Source organism: Xenopus tropicalis, chromosome 8, assembly GCF_000004195.4.
Source record: "Xenopus tropicalis strain Nigerian chromosome 8, UCB_Xtro_10.0, whole genome shotgun sequence".
NCBI lineage: Eukaryota > Metazoa > Chordata > Amphibia > Anura > Pipidae > Xenopus > Xenopus tropicalis.
The window spans coordinates 80,830,449-80,855,785 of record NC_030684.2 but is presented as its reverse complement, the minus strand read 5'-3'; the positions used below and the strand labels follow the sequence as shown (position 1 = coordinate 80,855,785).

General features: G+C 39.9%; 2 protein-coding genes across 5 annotated transcripts; one reads left to right on the top strand and one right to left on the bottom strand.

Moving 5' to 3' along the window:
* Window positions 1-1,813: 1,813 nt before the first annotated feature.
* On the bottom strand, window positions 1,814-6,638 carry mrps12 (mitochondrial ribosomal protein S12). Of its 2 annotated transcripts, none has more exons than XM_018096287.2 (3): window positions 6,462-6,638; window positions 3,280-3,349; window positions 1,814-2,865 (listed from the first exon to the last, which is right to left on the bottom strand). In XM_018096287.2, the coding sequence occupies exons 1-3, from the start codon at window positions 6,621-6,623 to the stop codon at window positions 2,462-2,464; spliced, it is 636 nt and encodes a 211-aa protein (XP_017951776.2). In that variant the 5' UTR covers window positions 6,624-6,638; the 3' UTR covers window positions 1,814-2,461.
* fbxo27 (F-box protein 27) lies at window positions 6,214-22,309 on the top strand. Of its 3 annotated transcripts, XM_031890538.1 has the most exons (7): window positions 6,214-6,566; window positions 9,398-9,767; window positions 11,585-11,696; window positions 18,888-18,983; window positions 20,084-20,222; window positions 21,681-21,869; window positions 21,960-22,181. In XM_031890538.1, exons 2-7 carry the CDS (start codon window positions 9,476-9,478, stop codon window positions 21,987-21,989), a joined length of 858 nt encoding a protein of 285 aa, XP_031746398.1. In that variant the 5' UTR covers window positions 6,214-6,566; window positions 9,398-9,475; the 3' UTR covers window positions 21,990-22,181. The 3 variants fall into 3 exon arrangements, with proteins under 3 accessions (XP_031746398.1, NP_001072282.1, XP_031746397.1); NM_001078814.1 differs by having other exon boundaries at window positions 6,407-6,566; window positions 21,681-22,308; XM_031890537.1 differs by lacking the exon at window positions 6,214-6,566 and adding an exon at window positions 8,807-9,021 and having other exon boundaries at window positions 21,681-22,309.
* The last annotated feature ends 3,028 nt before the right edge of the window (window positions 22,310-25,337 follow it).

The following is a 25,337-nucleotide window of genomic DNA, read 5'->3' as shown; positions in this document are numbered from 1 at the left end:
CAGAAATTGGACTGTGGGACTAAGAAGAGTGTTTCTCCACAGATATAATCACTTTAACTCTACTGAATACTGCATGAGTCATTTAACATTTTCCATTTAAATTTATTGCATATACGCCATGATTTTTACCACCAATGCAGCACTTTCCCCCATTAGGCCAGCATCATTGCAGTCACGAGGGGGAGCTGCACTGGCCACAATTGCACCAAAATCAGCACAGTTGTACTTTGTCACAAATTGGTGCAATTGTGCTTAATATGTAATTTCCTGAATGACATAATTTCTGGCATCTGATGGCTTTGAACAATACTTTAGGCACAGGTTTGTTGCGCCTATTGACCTAGGCCACCTTTAAAGACACATCAATAGACACTTTGGCTGAAGATTTTTTTTTTTTTTTTTTTTAAAGAAGAAGGAAAGTCATTTTGGCATTTTACTGCCAATATATTTGCCACATTAGTGCCACCTAGAACAATATATTTATTCTGCAGAAACCATTACTATACATGAGTAAACAGCTTTAGAAGGTCTCTTTGTTTGCTTTAGATAGCAGCTGCCATTTTAAGTAGCTTCCTGCCTGCAGTCTAGCCGTTATAGCTCAGATCACACATTCCTAAGGTAGTGGGGAGGGAGTTCTTAGCATTCTGGTGGGAGGGGGAGCAGGAGAGGGGAGAGAGGAGAGAACTGCGCACATTCTGGCCACGGGAATTAAGGATGTTTCTGAGAGAGAAAGTCAGACACTAGAAATGTTTACAAAAAAAAGAGACATCTATCTTAGTTTTTACCTTTCCTTCTCGTTTAAAGTAACGCCTGCATGGAAAATTGTATGTCTGCAACTGCACTTGTGGTTGTAAATGATCCCAGTAATGTTGTGTTAGTTTGCTTGTTACAGTAAGAAAAATGATCTGCTTAAGCTCCACTAAAGGCTACATTTATTTGATACATTACACTGTCATTACACTATGTCCAAGACCTGGAGGTGGGCATTGAAAGTACTGTTTCTATTTTTGCTGATGATACTAAATTGTGCAAAACATGCAGGATGCTGCCACTTTGCAGAGCTGAGCAGCAAACTAGAAAATAGGCTGTGATTAAAAATTACGCACTTCGTAATAAATACCATAAATGTGAGTTATACACTAAATGGTGGTGTTTTTGGGGTATCCATAAAGAGGTTGTTTACCTTTGAGTTAACTTTTAGTATTATGTAGAGATTGGTAACTGGTCTTTTAATTATTTTACTTTTTATTTCACAGCTCTCCAGTTTGGAGCAGCTATCTAGTTGCTGGGGTCCAATTTACCTTAGTAACCAGTGAGTGGTTTGAGAGTGACTGATATATGACCAGCAGAGGGGCAGAATAGAAAGTAATAAAAAGTAACAATAACAATAAAATTGTAGCCTTACAGAGAAATAGTTTTTGGCTGTCAGAGTCAGTGACCCCCATTTGAAAGCTGGAAAGAGGCAGAAGAAGAAGGCAAAATAATTCAAAAACTATAAAATATAAGAAATACAAAATAAAGACCAACTGAAATGCTGCATGGAATTGGCCAATCTATAACATATTAAAAGTTAAAGGTGAACTACCCCTTTAATTAAAATAATTGTAGATAACCAGTTGTCCAATTCTAGACAGTGTCATTCCTTGGCTACTACAGCAAATAATTTACTGTCTTGCATAAAAAAAGGTCCCAGGTAAGGCCTCACCTTGTATATGCAGTGCAGTTTTGGGGTTCATTTGGAGGGGTTGAGCTTGATGGACTTTGGTCACTCACCATTTGATAAATATGTTTCCAAAAATCCCATAGGAATTAATAGAATTTAGGCAAGGTTTTTTTAATGTATTAAGCTCTAAACTCACATTTTGATAAATCAATTATAAGTTTTTAAGTGATATATCGTAAACCCCAGTAAAAAAAAAAAATTCTATTCAAAGCAAGCAATATTTAAAAACAGCACACTTAGAAGTAAATGGGATTTTGTCTCTATCAGTTGAAAATGTAAAGTTGGGATTAATAAAGCAGTTTTAATTTTTAATGCTAAATAATCTTCAAATCTTTTCCAGAGAAAAGTAATGCTTTTTCTAGAGAAATGTCCATAAAATGTCCACTTAAAGTAGAGCCTTATTTTAACAATGTAGAGCAGTGATCCCCAACCAGTGGCTTGTGCGCAACATGTTGCTCACCATCCCATTGATGTTGCTCCCAGGGGCCTTAGAGCTGGTGCACATTTTTCAATTTCTGACTTGGAGGCATACAAACCATGTGCACTGCCACACAGAGCTTCCTGTAGTCTGCCTGTCCAAATCACCAATCACAGCACTTATTGGGCACCCCCTAGGAAGGTTTCATGCTTGCCTTGCCCCTAACTTTTTTTTAAAAAAAAAAGGTTTGGGACCCTGCTGTATAGGAATAATGTTTATTTGGAACAAAATGAGGATGGTGTGGTCAGCAAAATTAAACATTATTTCTTCTTCTTGACATGTGCACAGTCATATTTGCCTCTGACAATCTTGAGCTTCACCCCCGGCAGGTCCTGAGTGCGACCCCCCTCCACCAAGACAATGTTATGTTCCTGCAGGTTGTGCCCCTCTCCAGGTATAAAGCAAATCACTTCTTTGCCATTGCTGAGCCGAACACGAGCACATTTGCGGTTGGCAGAGTTTGGTTTCTTGGGCTTTCGGATCATGGTCTTTAAAACCACACCCTTGAGCTGCGGGCAGCCAAAGGTGGGACCCAATTTAGGAGGATCAGGCTTGGGCTTGCCTGCACGATGCATCTGGTTCAGGGTGGCCATGCTATGCGAGCTGCATGGTGTGGAGGCCCGGAACATCCACTGGGCAAGAACCCTAGAGAATGGGATGAAACCTGAAGAGAGACAGCCAAAATATGGTATTAAAAATTAATTCTCTTAAAATTAAAAGCTAAATGGGTTGTTCAACTTTGAGTTAACTTTTAGTATGATAGAGAATAATATTCTTAGACGATCTGCAAATGATCTTCATTTTTATTATGTGTTTTATTAATTATTAGACTTTTTGCTAAGAAACTCTCCAATATAGAACTTTTGCAATTATTTGGTTGCTAGGGTTCAAATTACCCAAGAGACTGGAATATGAATAGGAGGCCTGAATAAAAAAATATGCCGTAACAATAACAATAAAATTGTAGCCTCATAGAGCAATAGTTTAATCAGAAGTCTTTGATTATTCCCTAAACTAATATGGAATCAAAGCAGAATTCATTACGCATAGCAGGATAGCACTGCTAGAAGGAATGTACCTGATCTGACAGCTGTAGAGGCAAAGCTCTGGATTACAGTGGATGACATTCTGAAGAAAGCTGATGTTACCTGCAACGTAAATTGTACCATAAATAATACATAGACACAGAAATAAAGAATTGGCATATTACTTAGATCTCATGTACATTAATCTCTAGCTTGATACAACTATAAAACAAGTGTGAGCACGTTGCTCTTCCCTGCTACTACATTCAAATGTAACTCAAAATACTACTGCATCTGTAAGAAAAAAATACTACATGCAACTGGATTTTAGGAAAGGAAATTATACTTTTAAAATATATAGGACCCAACAAATGGAAACTGATGGGTCAAACACAGTATTAGCATGATCAGACACCCCCCCCCCCCCAATATGAGTCTCGTGATCTCAAAGTGACACCATGAAATCTGGAAGTGGGGGCCCTAAATACGAACTGACATCATGACATAAAGGAAAACTCAAGCAAAATTAGAGCCTAACACAAGAGAAACCCCTAATATATTGATCACTGTAATCTATTCCATCAGAAAGTGTGAATACAATTTTTATATGCTGAAATCCAGCTACAAAAAACAGTTCTTCTCTTTCTGCATCATTTGATATCCTGGCAGGGGGGAACTAAAACATTAATGTTACAAATTGTAACAACTTCTCCACAGCTTACAGACATCATGCAGGAACTACATAACCCACAATGCAATGCACTGCACTGCAAAGTTCATTTCCTTATTGAAATTGCAAGTGCAAGGAATTGTGGGATTTGGAGGATAAAGGCTGAAGGCAGGCTGAGGACAGTCAAATACAGTTGAATTTTTTTTTTTTTTTTTTTCAGTCTCAAAGTAGTCAGCCAGATCAGCAGGGGGCTAGGCTTAGGTAACTGTTCCAAACCATATTATTATTATCATCATCATGAAAAGGCTGCATATTTTCTAATTAATGTACCGTATATTGCAAGGATTCTATCATATACTGGAATAAACTTTTTTTCTCTAAGCATGTTTTTTTCTGTAGTCCAGTTTAAGTGCCAGCGTGTATTTTTGGTTATACCCACAGCTTACGAAAATGTCATGTGGTTTATACATAGTACAGACATGATATCTATGATCTGGACACCTATTCTGCAGAAAGCTCCAAAATATTGGTTAATGTTTCCAGTAGAGCCCTTTTTAAAAAAAAAAGTATGCCTGAAGTCAAAGTTATTAACAGGGAAGGACAATAAAAATATAGGCAGCATTTTTAATCCAGAAAAGATGGCAACCTCAAAGAGCTGATGGATTTCATGGTGGAGAACGACACCCAGCTTTCCTTGGATAGTACTGTAACCTATGGGTATTGTAACCTATATTTGCTTTTTTTAAAAAGGGACTTAAAGGACAATGAAAGGTTAATATAAATTAAAAGTAAGTCTAAAGGCATTCTTTTTAAGTACTTACTGCATATCTAAATTCCCAGATCTGAGATATGGTGCTGGCAGCTTACAGCAGTGGGAAGACTACAGTGACATCACTGAAATCTCTCTTCCCTTCCTGTAGGTGCCAGCGGCAGCCTTCCTATTCTCTGAGCATGTGTGTAACTTGATCCGGTCTCCTGTTCTGAGCTACACATACCCACCAGCCAATCAGAAGCAGATCTGGCAGAGGGTAGGGGGGGAGGGAATGAAACACATGTGCAGTATGAAGCAAGGAGGGAAAGGAAGGGAGAATACCTTTTTAGAGATGGCTGCCTGTTCTAGAAAATGTGAAGTAAGTGTGACTGAGTAAATATTTAATTAGATGAGACAAAAGTGTGGCATTTTTACTAAACAATAGGAGGACTATTGGGCAGTATGCTTTTTACATTTTGACTTGCATTCTCCTTTAAGCTTAATTGCTTGTGCAGTATACTGATTTACTTGGCTTTCAGTGAGTATGCTCCAGCTTAGTAACTGGCTCTGATGGAAATGATGCAGCTTACTACACCATTGGCCATAGGGCTCTGAGGTATGGGTAGCCCATTAGGGATTTGGGTAATCTGGTTGTGGAGTAGAAGATTCTGGGAATGTACAGTGAGTCAGGCAGTTATGTATGGGCACAGAAAGAAAGCTGCTGCTATACACTGGCTCCTGCTTCTCTGTGCATTCATAGAAAGCTTCGTCTCTGCTGCAGCACAGTGATCACTAGCACCAATGAAAAGCCTGAAATGAAAGAGGCAATTACTTCCTAATCCAGAAAAGATGGCAACCTCAAACAGCTGGTGGATTTCATGATGGAGAACGACACCCGCTTACTTAAATTCAGCTTTCCTTGGACAGTATTGTAACCTAAAGAACAGTATAGTAACCTAAAGAACAGTATTGTAACCTAAAGAACATATAGTAACCTAAAGAACATATAGTAACCTAAAGAACATATAGTAACCTAAAGAACAGTATTGTAACCTAAAGAACATATAGTAACCTAAAGAACAGTATAGTAACCTAAAGAACATATAGTAACCTAAAGAACAGTATAGTAACCTAAAGAACAGTATAGTAACCTAAAGAACAGTATAGTAACCTAAAGAACAGTATTGTACCCTAAAGAACAGTATTGTACCCTAAAGAACAGTATAGTAACCTAAAGAACAGTATAGTAACCTAAAGAACAGTATTGTACCCTATATGTATTGCACCCTATATTTGCTTTTTTTTTTAAAAAGGGAGCTTGTTTGTGGATCATACTCAGCTACTACTCATTGGCACATTGTTAGGCAGCTACAGTTCTCAGCATCATCTGGCAAACTATTTTCTGAAATGGCAATCAAAACGATTGACCCGCTGCGGTGCCACAAAATGCTCCAATACAGCCATTCCTTCATGGAATAAAGCGACCCACCAGACTGACTCTAACAAGACATCACAGGAGACGCAGCATGTGAAGTGTATAATGGGCTCTACTAAACCCCCCAGAACAGAAATATACCTTGTCACAGTGGGACCCCTCAGACCAATAAAGGCATCTCCTGTCACCTTGATCACCTCACATGCCGCATGTAAATATACTTCCGGGTCACACTTCCTGTGAGTGGAACTGATTCCGAAGTAGGCGTGTAACAAGCCGGAAGGAGACATTCACTTTTAGTAATTATAGGAATATTATACAGGCAGTGGGGCCATTAGTTGCGCACATAGGACAAACTGGAGTAAGAAACAGTTATTACAGTGACGACTGGCGGAAGCCGGGAGGCCTTGCTCTTGCTATGGTGCGGGTAGCTGCGTGATGGGGGAGCTTCCGGGTTCCTACAGCCGCAGAAGCGAAGCAAAAGGTATTCGTTGGAGTTTGTTGGTCCTGTGGCCCCGCCCAGTCCCACCTTGTTTCTCATTCTACTACTAACTAGTACAGTGTTTTTCAACCTTTTTTGGGCAAAGGCACACTTGTTTCATGAAAAAAATCACGAGGCACACCACCATTAGAAAATGTTAAAAAATTTAACTCTGTGCCCAGCAGCAGTGCCCCCCTAGTACATTGGTGCCCAGCAGCAGTGCCCCCTAGTACATTGGTGCCCAGCAGCAGTGCCCCCCTAGTACATTGGTGCCAAGAGCAGTGCCCCCCTAGTACATTGGTGCCCTGCCTATGGCATACCAGGCAACATCTCGCGGCACACTAGTGTGCCGCGGAACAGTGGTTGAAAAACGCTGAACTAGTACATGGAACCATTTCCTGCGTTGTGTGCCTTGGATTAAAGGGAACCTGTCACCCAGACCATCATCATCATCTTTTATTTATATAGCGCCAGCAAATTACACAGCACTTCACAATAAATTTAAACAAACTGGGATCTTAAAAAGTTTGACAAACAAGGGCATACAGAGTAACTATAGGATCATAGGGTCCTGCTCCCAAGAGGTTACAATCTACAGGGGTTAGGGGACATTAAAGGCTGTATAATAAAAGTTCTTTTAAAATAAACTTGAAACTCAAATTATTTTTCCTTTTTTTTTTAAGGGCTATACCTGTTATAAAGTTATTTAAACATCTCAGCTGTCAATCATATATTGCCTGCCTTCCCTCCTCTATACTTCTGGCAGAGCAATAACTTTTATTTTCCATTCAGCACTTATTAGATGACACTGTCCACTACTTTCCCCTCACTGACTATAATTTTGTAGCCTGGACATGACTATCAAGTCCTCTTTCTTGCACATATACAAGATTTTGAGATGATGCTAAACTTGTCTTAACAACTGATTTCACAAAATCATGCCTGCATTGATTGTGGATTTACTTAAATAGCATAAGTAAGTTTATTTTCCTGACTAGTAAAGTGGAATAGAATTTGGAATTATTTCTTGTGATGGCCCCTCTTAAAAAGCTTTTTGAATCCTTATGTTGCAGCACAGATAGTTTAATTGTTAAGCACACTTTTAGTTGATAGGAGCCCCTGCATTTAAAGGAAATGCACACCTATTTTTATATGCTGGGGCCCCTCCACAACTCTATTGCCAAAACTATGGTAACTGAGGGTCCAGTGCAATGCAGTGCAGTCTTTTCTGTCAGAGACTATACTATGATTACAAGATTACATAAAGATTCAGGGACCCAGTAGAAACCCCATCTATTAGGGCTGGGCAGATTATAATTTAAATAAATCAGGGCATCCCTGTAACATGCATACATTAAAATTCTCAGTTGCTTTGGTAATGCTATTCTCCACTGCAATGCAGTATACTGATTGACTTGGCTTTCAGTGAGTATGCTGCAGCTTAGTAACTGGCTCTGATGGAAATGATGCAGCTTACTACACCATTGGGCATAGGGCTCTGAGGTATGGGTACCCCATTAGGGATTTGGGTAATCTGGTTGTGGAGTAGAAGATTCTGGGAATGTACAGTGAGTCAGGCAGTTATGTATGGGCACAGAAAGAAAGCTGCTGCTATACACTGGTTCCTGCTTCTCTGTGCATTCTTAGAAAGCTTTGTCTCTGCTGCAGCAGAGTGATAGCACCAATGAAAGGTATGTACATGCACAGTACCATATGATTCTTTACTACCCTATGGTGCATTATTTTGGTTTAGAGCAACACCAAGTAGTACAAGGAAGACTCCCTATGACAAGAGCATACAGCTGGATTTGTCACTGAGAGAAACATTAACTTTAACATACAGGATATTATCTTAAAAATGGTTGATATGTTTTAATGAAAATACAGGTATGGGATCCATTATCTGGAAACCTGTTATCCAGAAAGCTTAGAATTACTTAAAGGCTATCTCCCATAGACTCCATTATAAGCAAATAATTCTAATTTTTAAAATGAATTTCCTTTTTTTCTGTACGTGATGCAGTGTACGTACGCATACCCAATAAACGCAGCGCACTTCCGCATCCCCTGTCTTAGACGCAATCCACCAAAAATCCACGGAGGATTGACTGGGGGACCACGATCGATGTCTTGGCCACCCCTGCTGTATATCATTTGGCACATATGTTATATTTGTATGAAGGTGAGCCACCTCTTTAAAGGAATACTGACACATTCTAATGGAATGTGTCACTGGCATGAAAATCCGGACAGGCAAGTCCCCCAATGCCACACCCAGCCCAGCGGTACCTGCTTCTCACGAAGGGGATAGAGAGCAAAGGGAGCAGCACTATTTTTCTTATGTCTAGCTGGGCTGAGAGCAGCTCGATCTTTCACAGGCTAATTTCAAATGAGCTACGGCTGCAGTCAAACTACAACGAAATAAGAGGAGAAACCAGAGGAAATTATAAAAGTGCAAGTGTAGATATGTATTTTCAAAGTCTTTATTTCCCATATATTTCATGGCATATCTTTCAGCTAGTTTCTATGTGGGTAACTTTAGCAGGCAGTAAGGCTTTTTATAAATTAGCTGCACCTTTGTTGTTTTTATGAATACAGAATCTACAAAACACAGAGGGGCGCATTTATAAACACTGGGCAAATCTGCACCTGAGCAGTAACCAATGGCAACCAATCAAATATGTGATTGCATCGTACAACCAACAGTAGGCTAAAAAAAAGCCAATCACTGGTCGGTTGCTATGGGTTACTGCCCATGGGCAAATTTGGCCAGAGTTTATACATGATCCCCAGAGGTTACAAAGTATGTAAACCTGTTTTTTTTCTCTCCACAGAATGTGCCTGGTTTATTGTAGGCTTTAACACAAAGTCAATTTGCCTTGTATTCAATCCTGTCTTTGGCTTTCTGCATTATGGGTGCTTCCAGCTCACAGCATGTAATGGATTTGGAACCTTTCCCAGATGATGTTCTCCTTGTAATACTAAGCTTTGTGCCTTCCCGGGATCTGTTAAAGAGCTGCAGACTGGTGAGCAAACGCTGGAAGCAACTTGTGGACTCCCCTACACTATGGAAGATTAAATGCCAGCAAGAGTGGAGAAAAGAGGTTTTTAATAGTGCTCTGAGCATCCCAAACATGAACTGGCAGAGACTGTATCTGAAAAAGCCATTCTTACGGAATCTGATTCGGAACCCATGTGGTACTGGTAGGTTAGGCCATCTGATATATTCAGTGTGCTAAGAGAAGGAAAGAAAAATTGTTAAATCCACAAAGAGTAGGAATTTAAAGGTCCAATAACCCCACAAAGTAAAAATATTTTTTTGGATCTGTCCAACGAGTACTACTAATGAACTATTTATTTTCAGCAAATGTCATATATGAGAAATGGTTCATTCTGTAGTTTTGTAAAAACTTTTGAATAACCTTTGAGTCCTGATTTAAAGGACATGTAAAGCCTACATTTACCTACAATGTATATCAATTTGGCATGTTTCCCCCACCCAAATGGCATCATTTGTACTGCATATATCCCCTCCGTTTGCCAGCACCATCACATTTTCCTTAAGCAAATAGCAGCTTTCACCCGGTGGCCATTTTTCCTCTGATACATAATCAGATACATTTAAATCTGCAAACAGCATACACACATACAGACCCTTATTCAGCATACATTTCATCAAGAATACAGGCTCACACAGGCAGAAGTGTCTGATAAAAGTTCTGCTTTGTTTGAGCTGAGCTCAGGAGAGAAAGGAGAAAAAAAAAACTGAAGCAGACAGCTAGAGCTGAGTTTCTATGGGAACCAGCAATGCCATCTCTTCACTGGCTGCTAGACTGGAGGGCGTGTTTAGTAATCTGAGTTTAGAACAACTGAGCATGCCCACAAGCCAGAAGTCAAAGCAAATTCCTGAGGGAGGGGGCAAGTGGGTTACAGGAGGAGAAGGAAATCTAAGTGATTAAGGGGATGTTGCAGCCTTACTATTAACCTCTGACAACCAGAGTGGCAGGTATTGAAATATTTCAAAGAGGCTGTTCACTGATTACATTTTTGTGTGTGGGGTTTACTTGTCGTTTAAGTACTTAAGTTCGACTGCTAGTATAGTGATTTTTCTGAGTGATCCAAGCTGCGAGTTGGTGGGATCTAGCCCCCTGTGTCTGCTACTGTCCCCCAGATCTCCATAATTTACTAATGTAGGTGCTACACTAGAGCAGCACAGTTACGTGTAGCAACCAACTGGCAATTAATGTAGCCACTCTCATCCAAGTTAAAAAAAATTTTGCTATGGGTTAACTGGTGTAGTAGTAAATTTGCTTAAATACAACTGCAACAGCAAAATTATTTTTTTTATTTTCAAGGTCTAGCTTTAGATGTGGCTTGAAAACAAAATGCTCATTTTCACTAATACACTAGGGGGCACATTTACTAACCCACGAACGGGCCGAATGCGTCCGATTGCGTTTTTTTCGTAATGATCGGTATTTTGCGTTTTTTTCGGAAATTATCGCGACTTTTTCGTTACCAATACGGTTTGCGAGAAAAAAACGCGAGTTTTTCGTAGCCATTCCGAAAGTTGCGCAAAATCTGGCGATTTTTTCATAGCGTTAAAACTTGCGCGAAAAGTCGCGATTTTTTCGTAGAGTTAAAACTTGCGTGAAACGTCGCGCCTTTTAAGTTTTAACGCTACGAAAAAGGCGCGACTTTTCGCGCAAGTTTTTAACGCTACGAAAAAATCGCGACTTTGCGCAACTTTCGGAATGGCTACGAAAAACTCGCATTTTTTCGCACAAGTCGTAATGGCTACGAAAAACTCGCGTTTTTTCGCACAAATCGTAAAGACGTCGAATTCGTGTCTTAGTAAATCAGCCCCTAGGGGTAGGAAATAGAAGTACCTGCTTAGCACCCCACCACTGTTTTGCCCTGGTCAACCAGAGAAAGTAAGGAACTGCACATGTGGCAGTACATGGGAGAATAGTAAACAACAGTGTTTTGTTTTTCAAAATTATATGTTCTCTTGTCTTCAGAAGGTCTACAGCACTGGGAAAGTACAGATGGTGGAGATGGCTGGAAAGTAGAAGATAACCATTTTCCGCTGGAAGTGGCAGATAGCCAAACTAGTTTTGTCACATCCTTTAGGTATGTCGTTAATGTGGTTCCAATATTTAGGGTACTGTGTAGATATAATTCAATCAATTACTCAATGCACACCTACTAACCACAAAAAGGCAGCAAATGGTATGCAGACACGTGTGGATTGAAAAAAACCCAACATTTCGGAACACAGTCCTTTGTCAAGGGGATTCTGATGTGCAGGCGTTCTATGCAAGTTTAAATACCCATAAGACACACCTCGTTTGGTACTGCAAGCGCGCAAAAAGAGTGAGTGACGTCACTTCCATTAATGTCAGTGTTAAAGACGTGGTAAACAAATTGTTGCGCGTCAAAATAGTCACTAGTCAAAACAGTGGTGCATCAGAATAGTCACGAGTCAGATTAGTCACGAGTCAAAATAGTCAAAGTGGTGCATCAGAATAGTCGCAGGCATATCAAGAAAAGCTGAAAACGTCATTTCTAGCTAACTTTCAACAAGGTATAAAAATAAAGTATAAAAATACTTTATACAAAAATGTAACTCCTAGCAGTTACCAATAACATTAACAATACACAATGTATATTATTCCACATAGTGAAAGTTGCACCATATCTAAATATTGGGGACAGAACATTTTCAACATAGAGTCAAAAATCTTTTTTAATATATCAAGGGAAATGTTTTCTTTAAAAAGAGGATATATACTCTTACAAAAAATGTTTTAAATAGTTCCAAAAAGCTCTGTTCCCATAGTATAGCATATGATATGTTTATCAATAAAATACCTTCATATTGTTATAAAATTTTATCAAATTGTAATAATACATAAAGTGCAGTAGTGTCAATACATAAGTGTTATATAAATACATCAATATATATTGTTAATAACATTGAAAGTGTAAAATCGCAGTTGAAATAGTACTCGCAGTGAGTCTGGAAGTGTCAATAGTGACATCTACTGTTGTAGATATACCAAAGTAATGGTTCCCAAACTGTGGTGTTGCAGTGGATATGGGGGCTCAGACTGAAAGCCAAATAGGAAATAGTTTGAGGAGAATGCCTATTTTCTCTCTTAGATATATGTGGAAAGCCAGCCTGAAGGGTAATTAAAGTCAAAGAAGTAACAAAGGAAAGTTACCCAGTTCTGGATTTCCTCTTTCATGAAAACAGTCTGGGGTAATTTTTTTCTCTCTGCTGTGGTGGCATTTGCCATATGTACGTCCATACATATGGCATACTTTGGTATATCTAGCACAGTGCTGTCCAACTGGCGGCCCGCGGGCCCCCCCTCTGTGTGGCCCCCCACCTGTCTGGCTGCTTTGATTGCTTACCTTTGAGTAAGCATTAAATGGTATCAGTACTGAGATTAACTGGCCCCCTGCATGGTTCTCACCTCAGATTCAGGCTGTAATCCCTCTGTATTGTTTAAATATGTAATCCCCTGTGTTTTTCACACCTTTTAATACCTGCATGGTTCACCCCCTGCAGTGTTCACACCTTAGGCTCAGGCTGTAATCACTCCCATTGTTCACTTCTTCACACCTCAGACATAGGTACTGTAGGCAGAGTATGGCACATACAGCCAGCATAGGGCAGGCAGAGTATGGCACACACAGGCAGCATAGGTCAGGGAGGGTATGGCACACACAGGAAGGGTAGGGCAGGCAGAGTATGGCACACACAGTCAGGGTAGGGCAGGCAGAGTATGGTACACAGAGGCAGCATAGAGAAGGCAGAGTATGGCACACATAGGCAGGGTAGGACAGGCAGAGTATGGCACACACAGACAGCATAGGACAGGCAGAGTGCTGCCTGTGTGTGCCATACTCTGCTTGCTCTATGCTGCTTGTGGGAGGTGAACCTGGCAGGGGTTTGTTGTGGGAGTTTGTTAGCAGTTGGAAATAGCCATTAAATGGTCCCTAAGGTGTGTAATTATGTACTGGGGGTTGCTCTGCTATCCACAGGGGAGGAGGAGGCATATGGAATTTAAGGGTATATCTTAATATGACATAATTCTTTCACAAATGAATGATGGTTGATATCCCCACAGTAAGGACCAAGCATTTGGGATTTTGCTGTGTTACCACCATTGTGATAAAATAGGTGTGGTTTGAAGTGGGTGTGGTTTCAAAAAGGGGAGTGGTCAAAACTGGCTTCCATTAGCGGCCCTCCACCATGTATTCTAGAGAAATTCCGGCCCTCGGCACCGTAGAAGTTGGACAGCACTGATCTAGCATATTGGGCATCAAACTATTCATTAAACCTCTGGTGTTCCTATTTGGGGTGATTTGCCTTTTTATGTAAAAACATTGTGTGAGAAAAATGCGTCAGACATTTTTAGGTGATTTTCAGAATAATTATAAAAACTGCTAACTTTAGGAAAGATTTGCAGATTGGTACTTTGGTGTAGAAAGGCTTCTTTACCCATGTTGAATTTGTCAGAATGTGTACTTTCCAAAATATATAGTTTTCTGGGTTTTTCAGTACAGTTAGGGGGTATTCCAATACATAATACACAGTCATGCGGCTCTTTTTGCAGTTTAAGTTGGCAGCTGAGAAAGTTCATATGCACAAATTTTCATTTGGGGTCCGGTACATATTACATACTTTGGTATATCTATGCATATTGGGCAACAAAATATTCAGTATTCTGGTATTCCTATTTTGGGTGATATGCATTTGTATTTGGTAGTTTGGGATAGAAAGAAATATTCAGCCATTTTTGATTTGCCTGAATGTATACTTTCCAAAAATATATGGTTTTCAGGGGTCACCCTGCTTTTTTGCAGCTTTTACCCACCATAAAACTGTTGCATGTTTATGAATTAGGTAAAGGTAAGCCATGAAATTAGTGTGCACAAGGTATATTTTGGGGTCTCTAAGTGCCATGTGCTTTGAGAAACCTATGTACAGTGGGCATTAGACTGTTCAGTACACCTTTGGGGTTCATATTTAGTTTGTTTTATATGGTTACTTAATGACCTGTAGAAAATAAGATCCTGCAAAGTGGTAGGTTTGGAGGTGATGTCATAAAAACCAGCAAATTTAGGGAAAGCTTTGTGGCTTGGTACTTTTGAATAAAAAGACATGTGTACCAATTTTGAATTCGAGGGAATGTGTACTTTTCAAAAATATATGACATTCTGGGGTGAGCATACTTTTTTGTAGCTTTATCCCACATAAATTGATATAAATGTGTTGATTTTGCAACAGCTGAAATGATAGATTATAAGGGCCTAAATGTCACATACTTAGGTAAACCTAAACACATTGGGTGTTAAACTGTCCAGTGGATCCCTGGCGTTCATATTTTGGTACCTAATAGTATGTTCGGAGATAAGATGCTGCATTATCCCACATAAAATGATGTAAATGTGTTTTTGCAGGAGCTGAAATCATAGATCATATGGGGGAATTTTCATTTTGGGCCCCTACATTTTACATACTTAGGTAAACCTATATATATTGGGCAACAAACTGTTCAGTGGACCCCTGGCATTCATATTTGGGGGGGGGGGGTTTATGTTGTCACCTAATGATAAGATGCTGTAGACTGGAAACTTTGAAAAAAAAACAAGAAAAACCGATAAGCATTTCAACTTGGTAGTTTGAAGTAGACAGACAGTTTTACCTCTTCTGGATTCCCCTTGAATAAGTGACCACCACACCAAAACTTTGCATTGAAGGTAATATAAAACTATATTGTATGGTATGAACACTCTCCGATGTGTTTAACAACTACAGTGGTGTGAAAAACTATTTGCCCCCTTCCTGATTTCTTATTCTTTTGCATGTTTGTCACACTTAAATGTTTCTGCTCATCAAAAACCGTTAACTATTAGTCAAAGATAACATAATTGAACACAAAATGCAGTTTTTAAATGAAGGTTTACGTTATTAAGGGAAAAAAAAAACTCCAAATCTACATGGCCCTGTGTGAAAAAGTGATTGCCCCCCTTGTTAAAAAATAACTTAACTGTGGTTTATCAATTTCAATTTTCAATTTCAATATCAATTTCTGTAGTCACCCCCAGGCCTGATTACTGCCACACCTGTTTCAATCAAGAAATCACTTAAATAGGAGCTACCTGACACAGAGAAGTAGCCCAAAAGCACCTCAAAAGCTAGACATCATGCCAAGATCCAAAGAAATTCAGGAACAAATGAGAACAAAAGTAATTGAGATCTATCAGTCTGGTAAAGGTTATAAAGCCATTTCTAAAGCTTTGGGACTCCAGCGAACCACAGTGAGAGCCATTATCCACAAATGGCAAAAACATGGAACAGTGGTGAACCTTCCCAGGAGTGGCCGGCCGACCAAAATTCCCCCAAGAGCGCAAAGACAACTCATCCGAGAGGCCACAAAAAACCCCAGGACAACATCTAAAGAACTGCAGGCCTCACTTGCCTCAATTAAGGTCAGTGTTCACGACTCCACCACAAGAAAGACACTGGGCAAAAAAGGCGCAAACCACTTTTAAGCAAAAAGAACATTATGGCTCGTCTCAATTTTGCTAAAAAACATCTCAATGATTGCCAAGACTTTTGAGAAAATACCTTGTGGACCGACGAGACAAAAGTTGAACTTTTTGGAAGGTGCATGTCCCGTTACATCTGGCGTAAAAATAACACAGCATTTCAGAAAAAGAACATCATACCAACAGTAAAATATGGTGGTGGTAGTGTGATGGTCTGGGGTTGTTTTGCTGCTTCAGGACCTGGAAGGCTTGCTGTGATAGATGGAACCATGAATTCTACTGTCTACCAAAAAATCCTGAAGGAGAATGTCCGGCCATCTGTTCGTCAACTCAAGCTGAAGCGATCTTGGGTGCTGCAGCAGGACAATGACCCAAAACACACCAGAAAATCCACCTCTGAATGGCTGAAGAAAAACAAAATGAAGACTTTGGAGTGGCCTAGTCAAAGTCCTGACCTGAATCCTATTGAGATGTTGTGGCATGACCTTAAAAAGGCGGTTCATGCTAGAAAACCCTCAAATAAAGCTGAATTACAACAATACTGCAAAGATGAGTGGGCCAAAATTCCTCCAGAGCGCTGTAAAAGACTCGTTGCAAGTTATCGCAAATGCTTGATTGCAGTTATTGCTGCTAAGGGTGGCCCAACCAGTTATTAGGTTCAGGGGGCAATTACTTTTTCACACAGGGCCATGTAGGTTTGGATTTTTTTTCTCCCTAAATAATAAAAACCCTCATTTAAAAACTGCATTTTGTGTTTACTTGTGTTATCTTTGACTAATAGTTAAATGTGTTTGATGATCAGAAACATTTTGTGTGACAAACATGCAAAAGAATAAGAAATCAGGAAGGGGGCAAATAGTTTTTCACACCACTGTATGTCCATATCAGTAACACCAAAAAATGTATATATTTTAAAGAAATTAAACTATAATGTACTGCTGCCCTGCACTGGTAAAAGTTTTGTGTTTGCTTCAGAAACATTACTAGAGTTTATATAAACCCTGGTGTGTAGCCATGGGGGCAGCCATTCGAAAGAAGAAAAGGCACAGGTTATACAGCAGCTAACAGATAAACCCTGTAGAAAACAATGGTGTCTTATCTGTTATCTGCTATGTAACCTGTGCCTTTTCTCCTTTTTTCCAGCTTGAATGGCTGCCCCCATGGCTACACAGCAGCTTATTTATATAAACTATAGTAGTGTTCCTGAAGCAAACACACCAGTTTTACCAGTGCAGGGCCACAGTACATTATATTTCCATTACTTTAAAACACTTTCATTTTTTGGTGTTACTGTTCCTTTAACACTCTCTAGTGTGTTTAATGACTGTGTCCTTATCCGAATGTGCGTCTTCCAAACTTTGGTCTTGACGCATACAGCAAGATTTTTCTGGTAGAACTACAACTACCCACTTTTCCGTCCTTACTTATTCCTGCTGTTGCTTATGCTCCTTTTGCAGTCTGCAGTACTCGCTTTTCCTGGTTTGCAAGTCCATTTGTTTGCAGTTTCCCCATGGTGTCTTTCTTCACCGCTGCCGCGTTTCGCCCAAACTGTCTTCCTCTAAACAACCTTCCTCAGAGAAAGCCAGTTTTGCCGAAACTTGGCAGCAGTGGAGACATAGTTGTTAAATACATTGGAGAGTGTTAATAAAAAAATATATTGTATGGTATTACCTTTAATGCAAAGTTTTGGTCTAGTGGTCACTAATTAATGTCAAAAATTTGAGGCACGATAGAGGGTGTAACCTGTGTTGCTTTTTTTCCTTCTTACCTCATAAGACCTCATCTGGGAAGTCTAAACAGAAGATGGTGCTCCAGAGTTATATATATGTATTTTCAAGAATAAAATAATTTGTTTCTTAAATATGTGTTTATATTATGGAAAATATTTTTATTTTTTTTTTAGAATTTAGAATCCTATATCTTGTTACAGAATTGGAATTACACAAAAAATCTAGAATATTTTGCAAGGTTATCTTGAAAAAAAAAAAACCAATATTGTTTTCCTGGGTAAACTAAAAGTGCACATGAAAAGGCCCCTAAAGTGAAAGACTGCAAAATGTTCAAAAACTGTCTGGCAATAAATGTTCTGCCATGGCCAAATTGGCTGGCAGTGAAAGGGTTAAGATCAGATTTGGAGTAAACATTTATTTACATCTTTGGAACTAGGTTGCACAAATGTTGGACTTAAGGGCTCTGGCGCACGGGGAGATTAGTCGCCCGCGACAAATCTCCCTGTTCACGGGCGACTAATCTCCCTGAAATGCCATACGCGTTGGCGCAATTTCAGTGAAATCGCGGAAGTTGCCTTGAGAGGAACTAATTTCCTCGTGTGCCAGAGCCCTAAGGGCTCTGGCACACGGGGAAATTAGTCGCCCGCGACAAAACTCCATGTTCGCGGGCGACTAATCTCCCCGAGTTGTCATGACCCGCCATCCCACCGGCGAACATGTGAGTCGCCGGCGGAATGGCACACGTGGCGGCACGATTTCCCGAAATCGCGGAAAAAGCCTTGCGAGTCTTTTTCGGCGATTTCGGGAAATCGCGCCGCCGCGTGTGCCATCCCGCCGGCGACTTACATGTTCGCCGGTGGCATAGCGGGTCATGGCAACTCGGGGAGATTAGTCGCCCGTGACAAGGGAGATTTGTCGTGGGCGACTAATCTCCCCGTGTGCCAGAGCCCTAAAAGAAGACTTGAACTGAAATAATCTGAAAACCACTATACTAAGAAGATATCTCTCACCTATTTCCTTTGATCAGATGGTGCAAGAAGACTCAGGACGTAGACTTGTTAAAAGAAGGACTGTGGGAAGATCTCCTGGACAACCAACAGCCTCCAATCTGCATTTCTGATTGGTTTGTTACCTTACTAGAAACTACATAAATTTTCACTTTAGAATATATATCTGTTTCTCATTCTGCTATTTTGTTAAGGATTTTTCTGTGTTTCTTTGTTATTGTCCCTTCGCCATCTCTGCATTTTTTAAAAAATATATACTTTTTATGGACTAAAAAAGTTATGTACCAGACCTCTAGAGGATGAAATAACACTGGATTATATTTCTAATTAACATTTTCATTTTTATAAAATTTTGGATTGTAAGGGTATGTCACTGCTGTCAATGTGTCCGTGTCAATAAATCATTTTTATTTCAAGCATTTAAAGGAGATCTCCACCCAAATGTTTTGTGTAATAAAAGAAAATTGCATTCCAAGCAATTTGGATAAGGAAAGCCCCCAATACTTAATTTTTCTAGCTCCAGAAATTTTTGTCAATATAGCAGCTCCTTACCTCCACTACCTTGGATCCACCAATGTCATCCTCATCCACATCCATGTCTTCTCCACATGCACCTATCCTTGCTAGCTGACCCTATCCAAGTAATCAGCTCCTATACACTGTAATGTTTATAAACATTACAGTACACACAATGCAGTTGACTGCTTTTTGCCTACTTACTTACTGAAAGAGAGGTCCCCTTTGATAGGGAGAGGCACAATAACTGGGGCACAGCAGAGAAGCCGGAAGGCTTTTTAAATGAGGAACTCCTGTCACAATGTTGATGTCACTGTTGACACAAAGCATGCGGTGTGAACATGAATGCTTTAAACACATGATTAGTTTGTACCATCAGTTCTGCCTGCTGGATAACAATCATGAGGGTTTCCATGTCATTGTACTGTTTTGAAGTTATGTATATTAGAAATTGGCCAGGGGGTGGAAGGGGCCCTTGTGTTGAAGTGTTAGGGCACTTGTGTGTTGCCATTGAATGATGTGGTTTAAGTAGCCAATTCCAATAATTAGAAGTGGTGTGCTCATACTTTGGCAAAGTAATGTACATTGGTAGTATGCAAGCATACCTGCTACTGCTGTTATGTAGTAAAGCATTCTTACAGTAAACATATGATGGCTAACTGTCAATTTATGTAAGACTGAAGTTGTAATATTTCCCTAGGTATGCAGGGCGTTGTGATTGTGGCTGTGTATATGAAATCAAAGTTCAGTTGCTATCTAAAGACAGAAAGCACTGTATTGATGAATTCACAGCCAGTCCAGACCCAATCCCACAATGGAACAATGGAATCTACCACCAGGTATGGAGAATGTTAATATCCCCCCGAACACCATGTGGTCAGTTTACCAGAGCCAGACACTTTTGGGTAAAACACTAAAAAAAGTTCTTGAAAATTTTAAGGTGACAATATACTATACTATTATACTCTTTTTACATGGTTGTTGTTGCAGAGTAAACCAGGGGAGCTACTGTGTCTGGGAGACGTTAAGTTTAAAATGTATTTATGGGTATAACCAAGCAAATATTCCAAGGTCTTTGAAGAACATTTGGCCTCTAGATGTTTTTATTAGTCTTTTGTGAAGAAATCAATCAACCCATTATTGTGAATTCAGTGATATGTACAGACCCACAGGGCTGATGTCAGTTTAAACTTGCACTGATGTGCAGTAGAATACTTACACCCATCAGGAGGTAGGGAGCCCCTTTATTTATTAATAAACAACTAATGAAACAAATTCATTTTAATCATATGTAAGGTTTAGGCTCCTCTTTTGTAAACCGGTATAAACCACATGTTAATTTCTTACATGAAACTCACCTACACAAGTCTAAGGACCATTTAGGAAGAGTTATTACAACTTAATATATTATTCTACTTATTCTAGCTTTAATTTAATTAACATAGGGATAGATCAGGAGATAAGATATAATATTGTGTGTTTACCAATATCTCTCAGGGCAGGGGTAACAAATCTCTGTTGTCGCGGGCGACTAATCCTCTGAAGACAACTTCAGATGACTGCGGGACATTGCAGCGATGCGTATGCCATCCCACCGGCGATTTACATTCTAGCCGGTGGGATGGCATTGCAGGGAGATTAGTTTGTTGCGGCGCGACTAATCTCCCCGTGTTCCCCTGCCCTCACAGTGTGGAAAAGATGGTAGATTCCCTTGGGGTGCTGTTATTATTCTGGGTGACTTAATCAGGTTATATCTTCATCCACAGATAGACTTAGGCTAATGGCACACACCCTGCCTTACAATTCAGTTCCATACAGTTAATATAGCACCCACCTGTCTCTGTACACACATGGCTGCTTAATAAGTTTAGAAAAATCATAGTGAATGTGTTCTCAGAGAAACAGTTGACATGCAGGGGTCTGATTTCTAAGGGTTTCGTAAAAACAAAAAGTTTTTATTTTCTGTGATGTAGGTTAAGTTTACCTGTAAAAGCCATCACAGACTTCTTATTAAAGTAATTCTTAAAACAGATTAGAAAGATTGTTTCCTGATTATAACAGACCTGGCTGGTTGCACGTGATCTTTCTTGTTTTGCTAACATGATAGGGATGTTCAGGCAGGGGCTGATGTGTGTGATTGATACTATGCAGAGTGGTGCATAATGTACCACTGTATTTAAAAAAAAAAAAAAAAAAAAAAAACAGTAAAGCTCTGCTAATACCAGGTAAATGGACTGGGTGGAAGTAAATGTTCATTTGCAGGAGTGAAACCAACTTGCCATTCCTTTTCTTCACAGGTGTCTCATGTGTTTCATGGCTATGGGCCTGGAGTACGTTTCGTGAGGTTCTTTCACATGGGGAAGGACACACAGTTCTGGAAGGGTTGGTATGGATCGCGCATAACCAACTCATCAGTCATTGTAAGAATTAAAAAATATGAAGAGGTTTGTGGGAGCACCGCAGGGCTAAATAAAAGTGTGAAATCTCATTTGACCAGGGCTGTGGAGTCGGTAGATAAATTCTCTGACTCCGACTCCTCAGTTTCTGATACTTCTGACTCCGACTCCTGAGCCCTGCATTTGACACCAAAAAAAATCACCAAATAAATAAATATGCAGCACAGACTTAACTATTCACTTGTAAGCTCTTTAAGGCAGGGACCTCCTCTAAACTGTGTATTAAATCTATCAGCATGTAAGTATTTATTCTTACTTTAACAACTATACTTTGTTTATGGTTACGCCTTGTAAAGAACTTTTGCAGTGCTATATAAATAAATTCAATATAATAAATAGTTAGGGGGGATTGTAATGGTTTTTATTGCTTATAACCGATAACAATGAACTAACAAGCCACTAAAACAACAAACAATAAAATGCATTTATGAAAACATGTAAAAAAATAAAATAAAATAATGAAACCCTTTACTGTTCCGTTTGGTGTGAAATTATTGACCTTGAGAAGGGCAGAGGATAGAGAGTAGCCTAAGGATAATGTCACACAAGGCATTTTCTGCCTGAAATCTGCCAGTGAACTTACAAGCAGAAGTCATTCTTGTCAATTTCTGCACAGATGGGGCAGCCGTAAACTGCATTTGTGTCTTTTCCAGTCATTTTTTCACCAGCAGAGAAAATCACAGCCCCCAAAACAACCACTTGAGTAAACTTCTGTGAGTGTCTCTATATCTCAAAAGCTCCAGCTGGGGAAAGGGGGGGGGGGGGGGTGTTTATGCAAAGGGATTCAATGGACTGCTGATTTGCTTTTATTGGGCTCATACACACTGAACGTAGAATGTAAGTTTACTTTCAGTAGCTATCTGGTTGCTAGGGTCCAGTTTAACCTAGCAACCAGGCAGTAGTATGGAAAGAGAGACAGGAATCTAAATAGAGGATGGCCAAAAGTAACAGTGAAAATAAAATTGTAGCCTCACAGAGCAATAGTTTTTTGACTGCTGGGGTCAGTGACTCCCAGCTATAAGCTGTAAAGAGTCAGAAGAAGAAGAAAGCAAATCATTCAAAAAATATAAAATATAAAAAATGAAGACCAAGTTGTCAGGAAAAGGATATTCTATAACATACTAAAAGTTAGCTGGAAGGTGAACAGGAGCAGAGTGTTTTCAATGGCCAGTACTGCTGACAGGTTAAGAGATGAACTTTACTACACTACTGGCTGATGGGAGCACAACAGAAAGCAGCAAAAGCTTACAATGCAAAGAGTGATGTAAGATATAAGGTAATGTAAAAAGAGACCTACAGTGTGCATTCCCAAAGACAGCCTTGACAGTCTTTCTTACTCCCATGGTTCATCAGCCTGACCTAAGAGGAGACCACTCAAAGTGTTTCTATCTGTTTTGTAAGTGCCCAGTATGAAAGTGTGTATGTATGGGAAATAGGGGGAGAAATGGTCTTTTTCCTACATATACGGACTCCCTTTATGGTTTGAATTATTGTTTACTTTGTCAGCTATTCCAAGTTATATTGTTTTCTTAGGCAGTTGCTGTCATTAAATATCGGGTACACACATAAAGGTACAGCACCATGGTAATCTACATAACTTTTGTTGTAAATTAATCTGCTCTGCCTGTTCCCTCTAGTGCTGTTTTATTAGCCCTTCAGGATCAAGCCAAAAGAGAAGTAACAATAGCCTAGCATTACTTGTACCCAAACTTGTGAGGAAAACCTACTAAATACCTCCCTAAAGGTGACCACACATGATGCAATCTGCTCGTTTGGCTCCGATATGCCCACCTAATGTGGGCGATACCAGGCTAATCTGATCCTTTTGCCTAAGGGCTAGACAATCAAGTTAAAACAGCAGGTATATAGGCTTTTGGACCAAAGACTGCATCAGCAAGCCAATACGGTCCTGGATCCAACAGATTAATCAAACCTGGACAATTTTAGGCAGGTAGGCCTGTCAGTGGTGCTCATACACAGGCAGATAAGCTGCTAAATAAGTCTAAAGGACCTGAATCGGCAGCTGAAATCTGCCTGTGTATGGCCACCTTTAGATATTAAAGGAAAACTATATTCACACTACATGACATACTCTTTGGGAGACCTGCACACATGGTCCAGTATTTTTCTTCTGCTGATTTGCTGTGAATGAACTATGGAAGCATGACTCAATATGTCATTCAGTTACACAGATGTTCCCGGAATGTATACCCTTGCTTAAGGATATTGCTTCCTCGTCAAATGGCACTTCGCCAAGGCCCTCTAGGCACGCAGGGAAGGACAACTCCAGTGCTTCTTAAAACTGAAACTACAGTGAAAATTAAAGGGAAGCCAAACTGGATCCATGCATCCTACTGGAAGAAGACTCAGCTTCCTCCTGCTGTGTAAGTGTGGGGATTGTGACTGCTTTCCCTGGGCTACTTAAGTCCCAAGGACCTCAGGTTCCAGTGCTAAGGCAGTGCTTGGGCTATGCTTATAGGCCTCAAATTAGATTAAAAGAAACTATGGATTTGTATCATATTGATTAACATCATTATTTCCCTTGCTGTGTTTTTCTTAAATTCCTTTTAGGAACCAAGTCACACTGCACCACCAACATCACTCACATGTAATGGCTCCATTTCTAAAGTTGTGGACAGATTTATATGCTAAATTAGATAAATCGATCGCGGGATGGCATACGCGGCGGCGCGATTTCAGTGAAATCGCGGAAGTTGCCTTGCACTGAAATCGTGCCACCGCATCCAACCGGCGATTTACATTTTTGCCGGTGGGATGGCATTTCGGGGAGATTAGTCGCCTGCGAACAGGGAGATTTGCTGTGGGCGACTAATCTCCCCGTGTGCCAGAGCCCTAATTCCTGTTGGGTTGCAGGCACCAGTTAAAAAAGTGCCTCCCCTGATGAATTAGATAAAGAGTGAAATTTGTGTTCATATAGCATCTGTGTTGATCTTTCTTCCTTTTCTAAAAAAAAAAAAATTGAAAAACCAATTGTTCTGCTGCCAGCCCAAGTGGGCCCTGCACCCCTCAATCCGACTCTGAGAAAGAGCAAGGCATCTTCAAAAGTATAAACTGTGAAGCACACTGCTAGGTGCACTGTCCTTCAGATGCTACTGCTTCTAAGAGTGTCTTAAGACCAATCCCAAGAGAAGGTGAGCCATAGCCCTGTGAGCTTGCAATTTATACCCATATACAGTATATGTTAACGACTCTTCATTTATTATAACCACTTACCAAGTCACTGTCCAGCTGTTGCCTAATTTGCCAGAGACTAAACCAGCTGTGTAAAATGTAACCCCATAAAAGTTGCTTCCCAGCAACTGCCCCATGTTACCTGCAGCCCTAAATTGGACCTTCAGTTCGCATTCTCTTGGAGCACATCTGTGTTTGAAGATGATAATTATCCCTGTATGACTGTTATATGATAATTATCCCTGTTAGTCAATTCCCATTGCTAATGAGCCACTTAATTACCTACATTTTAATTACTATATATAG